Below are 18,764 nucleotides of genomic sequence, written 5' to 3' on the forward strand. Positions count from 1 at the left end.
ATATACATTTTTCTGTAGCGGATTGTAGGTTTTTGGGGTGTCAGCCGGAGTTTAGGCTGACAGTGTTGTGCACACCGGATAGTTAGTTAGGTTAAGTTAGTTGGGTTAAGTACATACATAAGTGCCTGGGTAGCGAGCAGATGGCGGTATTTGACAATTTAGCAGCTAAATCATAGATTATTGAAAGATATTCCACAGAAGTATTGGCCAGAATGACATGAACATTTATTGGACACTTATTCAGCGGATATCTTGCATATCTCGCCACACACTGGATGCGGACACAACTCAGGTCACCTACCGGAAACGGCACTCTTCCTCGTGGGTAGCTGCTACCACTGTCGCTCCAACTAGCTCCCCCTGCGGGCCAGTGTCAGGATTTCCATTGACAGACATAGCCAACATGGACACTCACCAACTACATGACATTTCAGTCCTAACCCCTTCGAAAGAGCGTCTCCCTCGCCGCGCCTCGAGACCTAGAGGTGCTATAGACTCTAACCTGCTAAATATCCCTTTACTTCATATTCATAACGTTCCCTCACAAGACGTGAACCCCTCTGTTTCACACGACTTTAATTCACCGCAGGAATTTCTGACTGCCAGTGGTCTGAAATTCATTCATTTAAACTCTAGGAGTATCTTACCAAAAATGGACTTCATCAATGTACTTGTACATAATACAGCCCCTGACATTATGGTTATTTCTGAAACATGGTTATCAGGTAAAGTACCCGATTCTGATGTTGCCATCAACGGTTTCAATATACCGTAAATTCCGGACTATAAGCCGCGGCTTTTTTCCCGTTTTTTGGCCCCTGCGGCTTATATAACGGTGCGTCTTATCTATGGATTTTTTCAGAAAAAAAAAAAAAAAAAAAAAAAATCTCTCTTTTTTAGCACTCTTTCTAACTATAAATCCACTTCTGTTTTAATTTCCTCTCTTGCCCTCTTTTCACCACACCGCGGACACTGTGTGCACTGTAAAAATAAACAACGGTGGTGTTGTGTTATGTTGTTTTGTTGAAATGTTACGGTAATACGGTAAATGGGAGCTTCCTCAAACAGCCATCTCTTTCCCGACAATCCCCTCTGTGCGTGACCACTTACATATGGTAATTACGGTAAGCAAACGGCCACAAGCCCATCAACTCCCTCCCCCGACTACCAGGAGAAAATCACAAACTTCGGCGAATTCACACAAAGGAAGATCAAGGAATATTCCATCGAACCGGAGCAGATCATAAATATGGATGAAGTGCCTTTGACGTTCGACCTGCCACTCACTCGGACTGTTAACAAGAAGCGCCCTGGAGGATTCTTTCACCAAAAAAAAGCTTTGCTCGTTCTCGACAGCATGAGAACGAGCAGTAGATGATCATGAGGTGGTTTTTCAGACGTGTCGATATAGCAGTTTATCGCAAAAGTGTAATGGAAACACATTTTTCGCATTTGCACGTCATGTGACCCATATTATCCCTTGGAAAAGGAGCGGAAAATAAGTTTGGTAAGTAAGGTTCGATAGCCGTGTCAAAACCTCCGCAGCAAGTGGAAAACTTTGAAGCAACGCTACCTAGCAGAAAGACGAGTGTTGTGCAAAAGCGTAGCCGGGCAAATTAGATAATGTTTAATGGCAGAAATCGGTCCATGGTGACAGCAGGCTGCCTGTGTGCGCGCATTTGGCACAGCGGCGAGATGAGAGGATGAAAAGCACACACTGGTGCGGTGGTGCTGTCTGAAGTGAATACAGTGACTGTGAGTAGGCTAATACATTGCACACGTTTCAGGTGCAATTATAGAACCAAATCAGCCTTTTCCCCCCTCCATCTCTAAATCGGACCAGTTGTAGGCTATTAGGCTACCTTTTTTCCTCTGCCTGTCGCGCTGACTGCATTCACGCAGCCAGCAACATTTTGCGACTCATTTTCTTTTGAATTGATAATCAGGCTCGTTTATATGCATTGTAACTTCATGTTGGGATTTCCATTGACCATTGGTTGGATTTGAGCATGCAGGGGACGGGATATGGGGCAGATCCCCGTGCGTAATCACTGTGGCAGCTGCTGCAACGGGGAATCACTCAAACGCAACTTCAATGGAAACGCCTACAAGTCGCAATTGTACATTGTCGAAGTTGTAGAAATATCGCAATTCTTTTGCGAAAAACTGTAATGGAAACACAGCTATAGATGAAGAGGAGTTCGTTGGTTTTGAGTGACAATGAAGGAGAGAGGAGAGTGGTTGACGAAGCCACCCTGAACCTGTTCGTTTCCGACACTGAAGATGAGGACTTTGGTGGTTTCAGTACGCAGGAAGAAGAGGAAGACGAGCATTAGTGACTTGACTTCTCTGGTTACAGGTTTGCTGCACATATAGCCTATTGTTGTGTGATTTTGTCTGGGGATTAGTGACCTGACTTTTGTTTTGTTTTGTTGAAATGTTAATAAATGGGAGCTTCCCCAAACAGCCATCGCTTTCCCGACATTCCTCTCTGTGCACGAACCCTTTCATATGGTAATTAAACATCAAAACACCCGCGGCTTATAGACCGGTGCGGCTTATAGAAGAAAAAAATAGTCAATTTTGGTCCCGCGGCTTATACACCGGTGCGTCTTATAGTCCGGAATTTACGGTATATAGAATTGATAGGAAGGCGAAAGGCGGAGGGGTGGTGATATTTGTCAAAGATCATTTAGCCACTTTTGTCCTCTCAGCCATCTCTGTTCCTAAATGTTTTGAGTGTGTTGCTCTAGATATTTGCGTAGGAGGTGATGCTCACATTATTGTCACAGGTGTGTATCGCCCGCCTTCAGCTCCAAAATCAGCTCTTGAAGATCTTGGGAAGATTTTTTCAAATTATGCTGCATCCGAATTGTTAATTCTGGGTGATTTAAATTTAGATTGGCTCTCAGAGACCTCCTCTAACCTAAAACAACTCTGTTTGGAGTTGAATTTGTCTCAGCTTATTCGCTACCCCACTAGACCAAACATAAAACATCCCGAAAAATCTTCCCTGATTGACATTATTCTAACTAACAGACCGCTCAAATATCCCCAGAGTGGAGTTTTTGCCCAAGGCATTAGTGATCACTGCCCGATAGCCTGTGTTAGATTGACCAAGTCTCTTAATTCGAAAGGGCTTGTTATTAGAAAGCGAAACTTTAAAGATTTTGTTGAACAGGGCTTTCTTCATGATCTGTTTCATTCTGACCTAAACAGATTATCTTTAATTCCTGATCCTGAGTTAGCTTCAAATTATTTCAATCAGATTCTTAATTCTGTCACTGATAAGCATGCCCCCTATAAAAACTTCAGAATAAAACATCGCTCTAGTCCCTGGTTTTCAGACGTAGTTTCAACAGCCTTGCGTCTCAGAGACTCTGCTTGGTCTACAGCGAGATCTACGGGTAATTCTGCTGACTGGTTGCACTTCCGAAAGACGCGAAATAAATGTATTACTGTAATTAGAAAAGCAAAATCTGACCATTATTTGGCGTCTTTCACAAATGCCCAGGGAAATTCAGCTAGCTTTTGGAAAACGGTGAAGTCATTAAAAAGCATGCCTACCTCCGCTCTCCCTCCACAGATTGTCTGTGAGAACAATACAATCACCGATAAAGCACAGATGTGTGAGGTATTTAACAAACATTTTGTTTCTGCAAGTCATTTATTTGATAGACTATCCGACCCCACTGGTTGTAATCACACTCCGTCACAAAAAAATACTCCAATTTCCCCCACTCATATCGATAGTTTCTCATTTAGACCTGTAAATGATTTCGAAGTCCGTAATTCACTCCTGCTACTAAACATCAAGAAATCCAAGGGCGAGGACGACATCGCCCCGTTCCTCCTGCGCCTTAGTGCGCACCTCACTGCTGCCCCGCTTGCCCATCTTCTTAATTTAATTTTTTCTTCTGGTGAAATTCCTGCCATTTGGAAATCAGCTCAAGTCACCCCCCTGTTTAAAGGAGGTGACCCAAGCGATTTAAATAATTATCGACCTATCTCCAAGTTATGTTGTTTAGCCAAGGTCATGGAATCCCTGGCGAACAAACAATTGCGGGCCTTCTTAGATGCACACAACATTCTCCATCCCCATCAATCAGGTTTCAGACCCGGCCATAGTACCGTCACTGCCACATCACTTATCCTCAATAACATACTAAATAAAATAGACTCTCGACAGCATTGTGCAGCTGTCTTTGTAGACTTATCAAAAGCCTTCGATACTGTAGATCATGCCATCCTGTTAAACAAATTGTCTTCCTTCGGTCTGGATGACCTCTCTGTCAGATGGTTCACCAATTACCTGTCTGGGAGAAAACAGGCTGTTATTGCCGACAACTTCAGATCCAATTTTGCAGCTATCAACAGGGGCGTTCCCCAGGGATCGATCTCCGGCCCAATCCTATTTACTCTGTATATAAATAATATCTCCTTACCCTTCGAGCACAGTAACGTCCATTATTATGCAGATGATACCATCTTGTACTGCTTCGGGACCACCCCTGCTCAGGCCGCTGCTAGATTGCAGACTACATTTGATGCATTTCAAAGGTCTCTGTTTGAACTCAAATTAGTTCTAAATTAAAAAAAAACTAAGTGGATGCTGTTCACTAAATCCCCTGTCGTCGAAGACAGTTTTGGCATTCACTCGCTTCAGGGTGAACAAATACAGTATGTTGATTCCTATAAATACTTGGGCATTTGGCTGGACACTAAACTCTCTTTCCATGTACATATTGATAATCTGACAAAAAAGCTACGGAGAAAAATTGGTTTTCTGTATAGGAATAAGTCCTGTTTTTCGTGTCATACGAGAAAATCACTTGTTCACTCATTAATAATGTCTGTTTTTGATTATGGAGATGTACTGTACATGCATGCCTCATCCACCACCTTGAAGCCGTTGGATGCAGTGTATCACAGCGCCCTGCGCTTTATAACAGGTGATGGCTTCTGTACACACCACTGTATACTGTATGAAAAAGTGGGCTGGCCCTCCCTGTCGGCTCGAAGAGAGCAACATTGCCTTTTATTTATTTACAAAGCACTAATTGGAAAGCTTCCCCTTTATCTGTCTTCACTCCTTACTCAGAACAACACAAGTCATCATACCCGCTCACAGTCTCATATCAGACTGCTCATTCCACGTGCGAGGACTGAACTCGGAAAGACGGCTTTTTCTTTCTTTGCCCCTAACAAATGGAACAGTCTCCAGGATATTTTGAAACTGGAACTCTTCATCCCCCTAGAGTCCTTCAAAGCGCACATCGAGAGTACCAAGCGCGAGGAGTGCGCATGTTTTATTTAATGTACTTAAGTACAGTATTTAATCTTGTCTTGTCTGTCTGCAATTTTGTTTTCCTGTATGTGTATTGTTGTACCAGGGCGCCCTTGTAAATGAGAGCCCGCTCTCAAGAGCCCTCCCTGTATAAATAAAGGTAAAAAAAAAAAAATGTTGCGTTCAGGTGCACTGTAAAAAAAAAATTTTTTTTTTTTTTTTTTGGTCAACATCTTTGTGGCGGTCCAAATATTATTGTGGCGGCCCGCCACAAATTCCTTTACGTATGGGAAACACTGCTTTTCATTGGGCTTCCTCCCAAGTTCAAGTACTGTTATGGTGCCTTCTGTTGAAACGCTTTTCAACTATTTGCTTTTGTTTTTATGCGGATTAAATGGAATGGCAACATCTGTTTTTGTTTATTCTTTCAATGATTGAAGAGTTGATGCGCCATATTTTGAGGAAAGAAAAGGCTCGTCGATGTCTTTATTTTTGTTCTGGATTAAGATAGATAGATATTTTTAGCAACATATTGGCAGTGTCGTGTCCCCAGGTTCCTTCCTTCAAAGTGTTTAAGATACTTTTTTTTTTTTTTACACACACAGCCCAGCAGTGCAGTGAGGGCTGGAGCCAGGTGGGGGAGGCCTGCCTGAGGATCAACTCCAGCCGCGAGAGCTACGACAATGCCCAGCACTACTGCAAGAACCTCAACGGCAACATCGCCTCGCTCACCACCACCAAGCAAGTGGACTATGTTCTTGAAGAGCTGAAGAAGCTCCAGCAGCAGGACAAGGTAAAAAAAAAATCCCTTGGAAATGCAAAACCGATGTTGGTATATAATGTTTTGGGTCATGCATGATGATATGACTCAAACATTAATCTTCTACTCTCAGAAGCCAGGTGATGGTGTGTGTCAGGAGTGATCTTTCTTACTGTGTAGGCCATCATCCATAGAGAGCCAAAGTGAACACCACTTACTGCTTTGCTATACGCTACCTTTTTGATTCTGTTTGAATTGGAATAGGAACTACTTTCGCAACTATTTTGCGATTTCTTTTTTTTTTTCTTCCTTTTTTTTTGGTTAATAAATCTCCGTTCCCAGTGGCCTTCAGCAGGCACAGCCTAATATGTGTGTATGCTGTTGGACACCCTGCTGCCTTGTCCCCACAGCAGCTGTCCCCCTGGGTGGGTCTGAGGAAGATCAACGTGTCGTACTGGGGCTGGGAGGACATGTCTCCCTTCACCAACAGCAGCCTGCGCTGGCTGCCCGGCGAGCCCAGTGACTCTGGCTTCTGTGCCTACCTGGAGGAGCCACAGGTGTCAGGCCTGAGGGCCAACCCCTGCACCGCCACGGCCCGCGGGCTCATCTGTGAAAAGGCTGCCGGTATGAGAGAGACACGCACGCACACACACACACGCACGCACGCACACACACACACACACATGCACGCACACATGCACACGCACGCACGCACACACATGCACACGCACACGCATGCACACGCACATACACAGATGATTTCCCGCTTTCGAAAAGGTTTTAAAACACACAGCAATTACAGTTCAATTAAGCAATATTCCACAAGAGGGCGTACTTTACCGTGGTTATTGCCACGACGGTGATGCAACAGGAGGCTTCAGCCGAGGTCCGTACACGTCACTGAAGTGCCAATAACCACGGTAAAGCACACCCTTGAGTGTAATATTGCGATTCTACAACAGTTACCAACAAAATACAAGCTATAAACAAAAGGTGTTCATATTTTGGGGCCATTTGCTCTCAAAATAACAAAGTTTTTGCCGAGTGTGTTAGTCCAAGACAAGAAATAGTCCCCGACCCCATTGAGTCAGCCAGACGTCAGCCAGCCGATATGCTCATCACATGAGTTAACTGTAACAATATGCTCATCACATGAGTTAACTGTAACAATATGCTCATCACATGAGTTAACTAACAATATGCTCATCACATGAGTTAACTAACAATATGCTCATCACATGAGTTAACTGTAACAATATGCTCATCACATGAGTTAACTAACAATATGCTCATCACATGAGTTAACTGTAACAATATGCTCATCACATGAGTTAACTGTAACAATATGCTCATCACATGAGTTAACTGTAACAATATGCTCATCACATGAGTTAACTGTAACAAACAGCTGATATGCTCATCATCACATGAGTTAACTGTAACAAACAGCTGATATGCTCATCATCACATGAGTTAACTGTAACAAACAGCTGATATGCTCATCACATGAGTTAACTGTAACAAACAGCTGATATGCTCATCACATGAGTTAACTGTAACAAACAGCTGATATGCTCATCACATGAGTTAACTGTAACAAACAGCTGATATGCTCATCACATGAGTTAACTGTAACAATATGCTCATCACATGAGTTAACTGTAACAAACAGCTGATATGCTCATCACATGAGTTAACTGTAACAAACAGCTGATATGCTCATCATCACATGAGTTAACTGTAACAAACAGCTGATATGCTCATCACATGAGTTAACTGTAACAAACAGCTGATATGCTCATCACATGAGTTAACTGTAACAAACAGCTGATATGCTCATCACATGAGTTAACTGTAACAAACAGCTGATATGCTCATCACATGAGTTAACTGTAACAAACACCTGATATGCTCATCATCACATGAGTTAACTGTAACAAACAGCTGATATGCTCATCACATGAGTTAACTGTAACAAACACCTGATATGCTCATCATCACATGAGTTAACTGTAACAAACAGCTGTGCAGAAAGCAGCATCTAGCTTACAGCGTTGATGCTAAATGGATTGTTTTGTTGTTAATTGTAATTTATTTGGTGGACTTACTGTTGATGAATGGTTGGAAGAAGAGATAAACAAACAAGCTGCTGGTTTCATCTGGCAGCATCAGGTTAGGACGGTAACGTATCAGACTGAGAATAATACTGCCTGTCTGAGAGGAAAGAGGGTAACTTGAGAGGCGCGCCATAGGGTGTCTGCCGATGTACCAATACCAAGGGGTATATTTACACCTTTTGGTAAACCAGAATGTTCACCAAATGTTGATTCTGCTGTCACAAAAATAGATGATTAACACATTAAAATATGCTACTGTTCTGCAATCAAAATTCTTCAAATAGCTAAGCTAGTGGATTTGTAAGTTACCTTATGATGCAAGCCATTAAGTGTAGGTGTCGCACTTTTCAAACGGCGTTAGCAGTGTTTCCCACAGGATTTTCAGTATTTGTGGTGGGCATGCCCCCCACGAGATTTTTTTATGCCTCCGCCGGCGAAGCCAGGCCGAAGGCATTATGGATCCGGGTTGTCCGTCCGTACGGATGTCCGTCCGTACGGATGTTTGTTAACGCCATATCTGAGGAACGCCTTGACGGAATTTCATCAGATTCGCCTTAAACATTCACTTAGGCTCAAGGATGATCTGATTAGATTTTGGTGGTCAAAGGTCAAGGTCACTGTGACCTCTCGAACGCCATTTTCAAGCTTGTTAACGCGATATCTGAGGAACGCCTGGACGGAATTTCATCAGATTCGCCTTAAACATTCACTTAGGCTCAAGGATGATTTGATTAGATTTTGGTGGTCAAAGGTCAAAGGTCAAGGTCACTGTGACCTCTCGAACGCCATTTTCAAGCTTGTTAACGCGATATCTGAGGAACGCCTGGACGGAATTTCATCAGATTCGCCTTAAACATTCACTAAAGGTCCTTGCACATAGAGTCCGTTTTTTCGTCCGAAATTGACGCACGAAAAAAATAAAAATACGACCTCATTTGTGTCAATCATCATTGACACACCGAGTCCGACAATTACGTCCGTCATTTAAGTTTTCGGACGAGGTTCGATTTTCTGCGTTTTTCCGCATCCATGAAATCGTTTTGACAGGTGTTTGACCACTCAGAGCTGCCGTAGTGTTGCTATTCACAATGAAAAATGGCGTCTGAGAAGTTAATTCAGTTCGTCTCCCAGCACAAAGCATTTTATGACAAAGCAGGAATACAGAGATTCGGAATTAAAAGACAGAATGTGCCGGGTGATTGCAGACCAGCTTGGAACGCGGTGTGTGTGTGTGTGTGTGTGTGTGTGTGTGTGTGTGTGTGTGTGTGTGTGTGTGTATGGGGAAGGGGGGGGGGGGGGGGGGAGAGAGAGCCACACAGACACACTGCCAGTTGTGGATCAATAGGATCGCGGTAGTTTTCTTTTCGTTGCGAATCTTCGCAACGAATATTGGATAATTAACGCATCGGACTCAGTGTGCAAGGTATCTGTGCGTGACGTGTTTTTTTCGGATGACGGATTAAAAAAACGCAGCGAACAATTCGGACTCTGTGTGCAAGAACCTTTAGGCTCAAGGATGATCTGATTAGATTTTGGTGGTCAAAGGTCAAGGTCACTGTGACCTCTCCAACGCCATTTTCAAGCTTGTTAACTCGATATCTGAGGAACGCCTGGACGGAATTTCATCAGATTCGCCTTAAACATTCACTTAGGCTCAAGGATGATCTGATTAGATTTTGGTGGTCAAAGGTCAAAGGTCAAGGTCACTGTGACCTCTCGAACGCCATTTTCAAGCTTGTTAACGCGATATCTGAGGAACGCCTGGACGGAATTTCATCAGATTCGCCTTAAACATTCACTTAGGCTCAAGGATGATCTGATTAGATTTTGGTGGTCAAAGGTCAAGGTCACTGTGACCTCTAAAAACGCCATTTTCAAGCTTGTTAACGCGATATCTGAGGAACGCCTGGACGGAATTTCATCAGATTCGCCTTAAACATTCACTTAGGCTCAAGGATGAACTGATTCCATTTTGGTTATCAAAGGTCAAAGGTCAAGGTCACAGTGACCTAACAAATGCCATTTTCAAGCTCGGTAACGCCATATCTCAGTAACACATTGACCAATATTCTTCACATTTGGCTCAAATATCCAATTCTGCACAGAAACGCCTTGATGCAATTTCTTCCAATTTGGCTCCAACATCCACTTGGACTCAAGAATGAACTAATGGCGGAGGCATAAGTCCGCGTTGCGGTCGTTCTAGTTAAACATTTTAAAGTAAAATGCATGAATTTGGTGTACTTTGAGAAAGCTTAAGAGCAAAATTAAAAGGCTAGATCTATGAAGAACATGTCATCATTACTGTGCTGTGGGTTTACAATGACAAACTAAATTTCTCCCTATAGGTCAGGGATACTCAACTTGCTTTGCCACTTTCGTGAAATGATAGAAGGCCAGGGGCCAGTTAATAAACAAACAATATACATTTTTCTGTAGCGGATTGTAGGTTTTTGGGGTGTCAGCCGGAGTTTACGCTGACAGTGTTGTGCACACTGGATAGTTAGTTAGGTTAAGTTAGTTAGGTTAAGTACATACATAAGTGCCTGGGTAGCGAGCAGATGGCGGTATTTGACAATTTAGCAGCTAAATCATAGATTATTGAAAGATATTCCATATTCCAGACTGAAATGCTATAACAGAAGTATTGGCCAGAATGACATGAACATTTATTGGACACTTATTCAGCGGATATCTTGCATGTTGCGTTCAGGTGCACTGCAAAAAAAAAAAAAAAAAATTTTTTTTTTTTTTTTTTTGGGTCAACATCTTATTGTGGCAGTCAAAATATTATTGTGGCGGCCCGCCACAAATTCCTTTATGTATGGGAAACACTGGCATTAGTATGAATTGGCTCTTCTGTTCAGGTAATCCCAATCAGAGTTCCCGTCTGTCCTGTAAGAAGCCCTGCTCGCTGCACACCAACTGTGCCAACTGCACCAGCCAGGCCATGGAGTGCATGTGGTGTGGCAGTGCCCAGCGCTGCGTCGACTCCACGGCCTACGTCATCTCCTTCCCCTATGGCCAGTGTCTGGAATGGCAGACTGGAGACTGTCTGGGTAAGAATGTGTGTCTCTTGTGTGTCGATCAGTTGGTTTCTCCTATTTTCTCTCTCATCCTCTCTCGTCTTTATCTATCTTCTTCTAAACCCAACCCATACATGGATGGCCCCTTTGAAGTCTACAGTCGGACATGAAGGGTAGCCATTGATGGCTATCCTAGATTTCCATCTGTAAGCGGTCGATACCCATCACTGAGGTTAAGGGTGGAAAATAGCCCCAGCCTGTGTCAGAGGGAAAATGCTATTACATTCCTGTGATTGGCTGACAGGGAAGTTGCTTTTGGTTCTGTAATAGCCAATTAGCCGGCACATAGTCTCCATAACCAGTTAGATTTCCCTGTTGGCCAAGCTGGGGATGGACTTTAACCACCTGTCATTAGCTACAGTAGCTTTGGGGAGTTTAAAAACGGCCACACATCAAGAATCAGCTCCAGAGATGCTTACAAATAACTAGGTCCTGTGAGCTGCATTATAGGAAGCCTGTGAGAGGTGCATTATGGGAATGCCTGTGTCAGATCGGAATTTTGTGAACCCCCAGTGAGCCCCCTCATTCACCAACCTCTATGCTACAAAAGCATCCCTGCTGACACTGGCTAACTATCTAGCACAATAAACCCAACTCACCCTGCTGACACTGGCTAACTATCTAGCACAATAAACCCAACTCACCCTGCTGACACTGGCTAACTATCTAGCACAATAAACCCAACTCACCCTGCTGACACTGGCTAACTATCTAGCACAATAAACCCAACTCACCCTGCTGACACTGGCTAACTATCTAGCACAATAAACCCAACTCACCTAACTATCTAGCACAATAAACCCAACTCACCCTGCTGAAACTGGCTAACTATCTAGCACAATAAACCCAACTCATCCCTGCTGACACTGGCTAACTATCTAGCACAATAAACCCAACTCACCCTGCTGACACTGGCTAACTATCTAGCACAATAAACCCAACTCACCCTGCTGACACTGGCTAACTATCTAGCACAATAAACCCAACTCACCTAACTATCTAGCACAATAAACCCAACTCACCCTGCTGAAACTGGCTAACTATCTAGCACAATAAACCCAACTCACCTAACTATCTAGCACAATAAACCCAACTCACCCTGCTGAAACTGGCTAACTATCTAGCACAGGGGTGGGCAACTGTTTTTCATGGGGGGCCACATGAGAAACCCAGATTGTTGCCGGGGGCCGAACAAATATTGTCACGCCGTAACCCATGGATGGGCAACTTTGATGATAGAGAGGGCCACAAAAAAATGTCCTCGCTACCAGTTTTTGCTGAGGGCTGAACGGCGCCAGCGCGAAACATTTTGGGCATTTGAAGCCAGGTTTAGAGGAATAACTCATTTTAAATTAACAGTTGTGATGTCATTATTCAGTCTTAACCACCAATATTTGATCCTTTTCTCACGCACTCCTATGTGACCACCTGCTCTCCCTGCAGGGCTTGAAATTAACTTTTTTCACCACCTGCCAATATGGCTGCTAGATTTTAAAGTTACCAGCCAATTAGAATTTCCACTAGCCGAAATGTTTTTCTTGAAATAAACCAGAATATGAGTGGGTTATTTTAAGCTTAAGTATCAGTAAGTGGCCCGGGATTCTCAAAGCCTGTGTTGAGGGTCACACAAGAACAAAAATGCGCTCTTGAAGCTAAATAAATCCAAAACCAACAAGTTAATTATTTAAATTTCTACTTCAATGTAGAACAGTCATTTCTTACACATGAGATTACTTTTAGCCTTTTAGTCATAAATATTATTGAAATATATTCCATATTCCAGACTGAAATGCTATAACAGAAGAGTATTGGCCAGAATGACATGAACATTTGGACACTTATTCAGCGGGTATCTTGCATGTTGCGTTCAGGTGCACTGTAAAAAAAAAAAAAAAATTTTTTTTTTTTTTTTTTTTTTTTTTGCAATACCATCGCGGGCCACACAGGGGGCGCCGGCGGGCCGCATACGGCCCGCGGGCCGTATGTTGCCCATGTATGATCTAGCACAATAAACCCAACTCACCCTGCTGACACTGGCTAACTATCTAGCACAATAAACCCAACTCACCCTGCTGACACTGGCTAACTATCTAGCACAATAAACCCAACTCACCCTGCTGACACTGGCTAACTATCTAGCACAATAAACCCAACTCACCCTGCTGACACTGGCTAACTATCTAGCACAATAAACCCAACTCACCCTGCTGACACTGGCTAACTATCTAGCACAATAAACCCAACTCACCCTGCTGACACTGGCTAACTATCTAGCACAATAAACCCAACTCATCCTGCTGACACTGGCTAACTAGCACAATAAGCCCAACTCATCCCTGCCGACACTGGCTAACTATCTAGCACAATAAACAACAATAATAATAATAATAATAATAATAATAATAAGTTTCTATGCTGATATCCTTTATGTCCTAGTTGGATTCTCAGTATGTAGACTTAGTTTGCATGTTATTAAGTGGTTAGGCAAGCCTCAATTGTAAATGAGTACTGCATAAGGAATACTCCTTTACGATGGCAGCAAAGACGTTCTGGGAAGAATCTTAACCATTGTGCATTTGGTAACAGTTTCACCATTGAGTGTCCAGCACATGGCTTGCTGCCGTGTGTATACGCACTCTTTTGAGATTATAACAACTTGATATTAATAACTGTATTTATCTAGCAATTTCTTCTTCTGAATCCCCTTGTGGGCGTGCACGGCACTGCACGCCAGGCAGCGAGGGATGCTCGAAAGGAGTGCTCTCTATTTCTACTTTTTCTAGTACCCTTAATCTGGCGTCCCACCCGCAGACACGGCCAATTGTGCCTGTATGGACGCCCGACCAAGCCGGGGGTAACACGGGGGCTCGAACCTGTGACCCTGATGTTGGTAGGCAGGGAAACTGCTGCTGCACTACCCGGACGCCCATATAGCACTTTTCTAAAGGATTACCATGTGCTTCACCATCAAAGACAAACACAGAAACAAGCCAGAACCAATGGCAGCGAAAACAAAGACATACCGATGAGGATAGAGGAGTGATACAGATAAGAGAGGAGAGTAAACCAAACGAACCAGTATCTTAGAACCATAGTGGAAAGAAAAACATCATTAAATGAAATCACATCTTGTTATCTGTTTTGTAAACAGAAACACGGTGTTACTGTAGCTTGTTACATTGTAGCTTGTAACATTGTAGCTTGTAGCTTGTAGCTTGTAGCTTGTAACATTGTAGCTTGTAACATTGTAGCTTGTAGCTTGTAACATTGTAGCTTGTAGCTTGTAACATTGGCTAAACATACACAAAATGCCAAAGCCTTAGCGTGTGCCATTGTTAACTAAATACATATCGGAGACGCATGGCTGACGCTGTTATCAGTTGTTTCACCGCACAATAGAGTACCGCAGGGATGACACATTTTTGTAGTCGGAAAGGTGGAAGTCCCAGACTTCCTGGATCTTACGGGGGAAGTCAATGGGGTTTTAGAATGGGGATTTCACTTAAATGCATAAAATAAGCTCTGTGGTTAACAAAAGTTTCTGAAACGGCGGCCTTTGCTCAGCAGATAATCTTCACAAACGAGGAGCACTTTGATGACTTTTGAAACGTAAATGTGTTTTATTTGAAACGTTCACGTTTGTGAAGATTATCGTGCTGACACAAAGGCTGCCGTTTTCATAAACTTACGTTAACCAGTGGTTAACCACAGAGCTTATTTTATGCGTTTAAGTGAAATCCCCATTATAAAACCCCATTGACTTTCCCCCGTAAGATCCAGGAAGTCCGGGCCCTCTGCCTTGCATGCTACTTCTGGACTAATCCCCGCTGGTGCTCTACGCTGAGTTGATCAGAGCTCTTGTTTGCCTAAAGGTGCTTGTAGTTCTTTAGGTTACTCTGCTATTTAATCTTGTGTGATGAATGAGAAGCACCCACAGGTATGGCAGATCATAAAAACAGTTTAGGGAGTAACGAATTTAGGGAGCCTCAAATTCATTTGTGCCAACTGGTGCTTTGTGGCCCGGAGACTTTGGCCTGGATGCTGTGGATATTTGTCATGATGAATCTGTACCTTTTTGGCATGAAGGACAGAGAAGGTTGTCCTATAAATTCCCCTCAGCCGCTCTCCGTTTCTCTCTCTCTCTCTTCCTGCAGTTTGTTCTTCCTCTCGTTCTCTCTATCCCCACTCCTCTTCCTCTCGTTCTCTCTATCCCCACTCCTCTTCCTCTCGTTCTCTCTATCCCCACTCTCCTCGAACTGGCTCTCACTTCCTTTCTCTTCATTGAGGTGCTCGACACTGAGGAGAGAGACTAACAGGAAGTGTGAATCCAGTGAGTCACTAGCTTTAAAGCGAAAGCTTTAGTTTGGACACAGTTCTGATGATTTCCACCTGTCGAGTAATTCATAATTCAAAATGCCTCTCCCAACGTCTGTGTAACCGCACCTTTCCAAATCAAACAGCCAGTCCTCCGTGCTAGATCATTTTTTTTATTCCTATTTCAGTCTTTAGTATAGGTGGTTCAGACCCTCAAGGGTTCGGTTCAGACAGAAGTTAGAATGTGAAAGATCGAGTCATGGTGGAAGTTCTAAACCCTGGTTGACTTTATTTTTTTCTGAACTTTCTGAACTTTTCATGCCTCCGCTGGCGATAGCCGTGGCCGGAGGCATGATGTTTTCAGGTTGTCTGTCCGCAGTATGTACATCTGACGGATCGTTGTCAACGCGTTATCTCAGGAACACCCTGACGGAATTTCTTCAAATTTGGCTCAAACATCCACTTGGACTCGAGGATGAACTGATTATTCATAAATTAATCCTCCTGCATTTGACCCATCCTCTACTAGGAACCTTCCTAGAACTAGCTGGAGTGCAGCGCCCGGGGACCAACTCCAGTTCTTTTGCCAGTGCCTTCAGGAGTATTAACCCCCAACATACATGTCTTTGGTGGTGGGAGGAAAGCGGAGCACCCTGTGGAAACCCACACAAACACGGGGAGAACATGCAAACTCCACACAGAAAGGAGCTGGGACGGACCGGGGGTTTGAACCTGGCTGGGATCTTCTTGCTGTTGAGTTAACAGTGCTAACCACTGATCCACCGTGTCATCTGAAATAGGTTTTACTTCATCTAGTTTGACAGTACTCAACCTAGCAAGTATAACCCAGATCCTAGGAAAATCACCCTCTTGGTTCAAGTTCTCTCACCACAGGTTAGAATCTTGGCTTTCCTGTCCTTGTCTCTATAACAGGGACCATTTTTAATATTGAGATCTAGAATTAATTGTTCAAGATCAAAAGGGAGACTGTTCTATTTTCTTCTTCCTTTAAACAGAAGACATTAAATATTCACTTCGTCGTGGCTCACTGAGTAGTGCGTGTACCATATGAGGCTCAGTCCTCCCTGCAGCGACCCGGGTTCGAATCCAGCCTGCGGTCATTTGCTGCATGTCTTCCCCTCTCTCTCTCTCCCATACATTCCTGTCTCTCTCACATATCTCACACATATCTTCAGTGCCTACTGCCCAGGTGGGCTATCTCGTCGAAAGGGCCTTTCTGTGTGGTGTTTGCATGTTCTCCCCGTGCTCCCCAGGGGGTTCCTCCGTACATAACCCCCCACTAAAAACATGCAGAAGATCGTCATCCGACCAGTGACGACAACATTTCAAGTTGGTCCAATGATGGTCCAATGATGGTCCCCGGGCGCTGGAAAGAAAAAGCGACCACTGCTCCTGGCCTGCCCCCCGGAGGAAAGGACCAGCCTGGATGGGTCAAATGCAGAGGACATATTTCACCGGCCACCGTCAGCATGAGTGTGTGTTTGTGGCCGCATGCATGTGTTGGTGTGTTCGTGTGACAATAAAGACGGGCTTGTCCGTCTGAAATCATGTTTTTTTTTTTCGTCATGGTTTCACATCCATTAGTAGAATGGCTTGTTTATCTCCTTCAAATAGTGTTTTCTCCCCTAAATGGTCTGTGTGGCGACGCGAAAACTTGTCAAGCAATTGAAGTGGCCTCAGAGTTCAGCCCACAACTGGCAAAACAGCAGCGTTCCTTCCCTCTGCTTTCTGAGTTGGGCGGGGTGCCGCTTTTACACATCACATTTGAGCCTTTCCTTGAAGGACATGCGGCTGCTAAACTCCGCTGCTTTACTTTGGTGACACTCTTTCTAGCTCCTTCTATCCTTTTGTTTTCCTCTCCATCAACTGTTGCTCTCGTGTCACTGGCTCCTCTGCATGGCTCTCCGATGTGTTGTCCTGAACGCTCACCAGATGATTGCTTCGTGTTTCACCACACAAAGCACATTCACATGCTTCTTCATCTGCAGGTCCTGGCTGGTAGGTGCTAAGTTGCTGAAAAGAGCGGGGGGGGGGAGTTGTGCGTGTTAAAAAGGCTGGAAAAAAAACAACAAGTGAAAAGTCACATCCTGGGTGGTTTTGTATGCTGCTGCGTTGGCCAGTTGCTTTTGTTGCTGGCGCTTTGAGTCGGTCCACATTTTATATGCTGCCAATGTTTGTCTCAAGGTGACTATCCTGCTGAAGTTCAAATGAAAAGAAATTGATAAATGTGCCTAAACAAAAGAAACTATACAAAGCAGCTAGTGAGCGAGACTTAGCTGAAAAATCATCGCAGATTAAAGTCATTTGAGGAGGGCTAATACGATGGAATGAAACTGGAAACTCTTTGAACTGGTACTAGGAAGTGGGCTCCGTTAAAGAAGTGGCATAGGAGAGGAGTTAAGCTCGCAACCTAATCACTTCTTCTCAGACATACTTGGTTTTTAGAAATGTATGCTTTCTGATTATTTAGGAGCATTGCACAAATGTAACGCGCCCTCGACCCCTCTTCTCTCCACCAGCCCAGAACTGCTCGGGCCTGCGGACGTGTCACCAGTGCTTGGAGCAGCCAGAGTGCGGCTGGTGCGGAGATCCCAGCAGCACGGGCCGGGGCCTCTGCACCGAGGGCTCCTACAGGGGGCCCATGAAGAGGCCGGCCAAACAGGGCCAGCAGCAGAGCCAGGCCCAGAGCCAGGACATGAGCCTGGAGCCGAACATCTGCCCCAAGGACAAGGGCTACGAGTGGGCCTTCATCCACTGCCCCGGTGAGAGACATCCCCTACTTTCTCCCCAGACCTAACCCTAACCCTAACTACATTCAGGTTGGGTCATGCCCTCCATGGCCTCCGTGTAATTCTCACGTAGTGTATCAGACCCAGAGAGAGATCTGCAGCATGCAGTAACATAGTGTATCAGACCCAGAGAGAGATCTGCAGCATGCAGTAACATAGTGTATCAGACCCAGAGAGAGCTCTGCAGCATGCAGTAACGTAGTGTATCAGACCCAGATAGAGATCTGCAGCATGCAGTAACGTAGTGTATCAGACCCAGAGAGAGATCTGCAGCATGCAGTAACATAGTGTATCAGACCCAGAGAGAGATCTGCAGCATGCAGTAACATAGTGTATCAGACCCAGAGAGAGATCTGCAGCATGCAGTAACGTAGTGTATCAGACCCAGAG

At 44.2% G+C, this 18,764-nt stretch overlaps 1 protein-coding gene across 3 annotated transcripts in view; it reads left to right on the plus strand.

Annotated features, from left to right (window-relative positions):
* Positions 1-18,764, plus strand: part of atrnl1b (attractin-like 1b) — a 152,721-nt gene that overhangs the window by 41,551 nt on the left and 92,406 nt on the right. For 2 of the 3 annotated variants that reach the window (XM_083634577.1, XM_083634579.1), the window contains exons 15-18: positions 5,893-6,080; positions 6,458-6,671; positions 11,032-11,223; positions 18,105-18,347. In XM_083634577.1, coding sequence (XP_083490703.1) covers positions 5,893-6,080; positions 6,458-6,671; positions 11,032-11,223; positions 18,105-18,347 — 837 coding nt within the window. The remainder of the gene's footprint in view (positions 1-5,892; positions 6,081-6,457; positions 6,672-11,031; positions 11,224-18,104; positions 18,348-18,764) is intronic. The other variant, XM_083634578.1, reaches the window with a different exon arrangement.

The sequence above is a fragment of the Poromitra crassiceps genome (genome assembly GCF_964638095.1).
Source record: "Poromitra crassiceps genome assembly, chromosome: 4".
In the NCBI taxonomy this organism is placed as follows: domain Eukaryota; kingdom Metazoa; phylum Chordata; class Actinopteri; order Beryciformes; family Melamphaidae; genus Poromitra; species Poromitra crassiceps.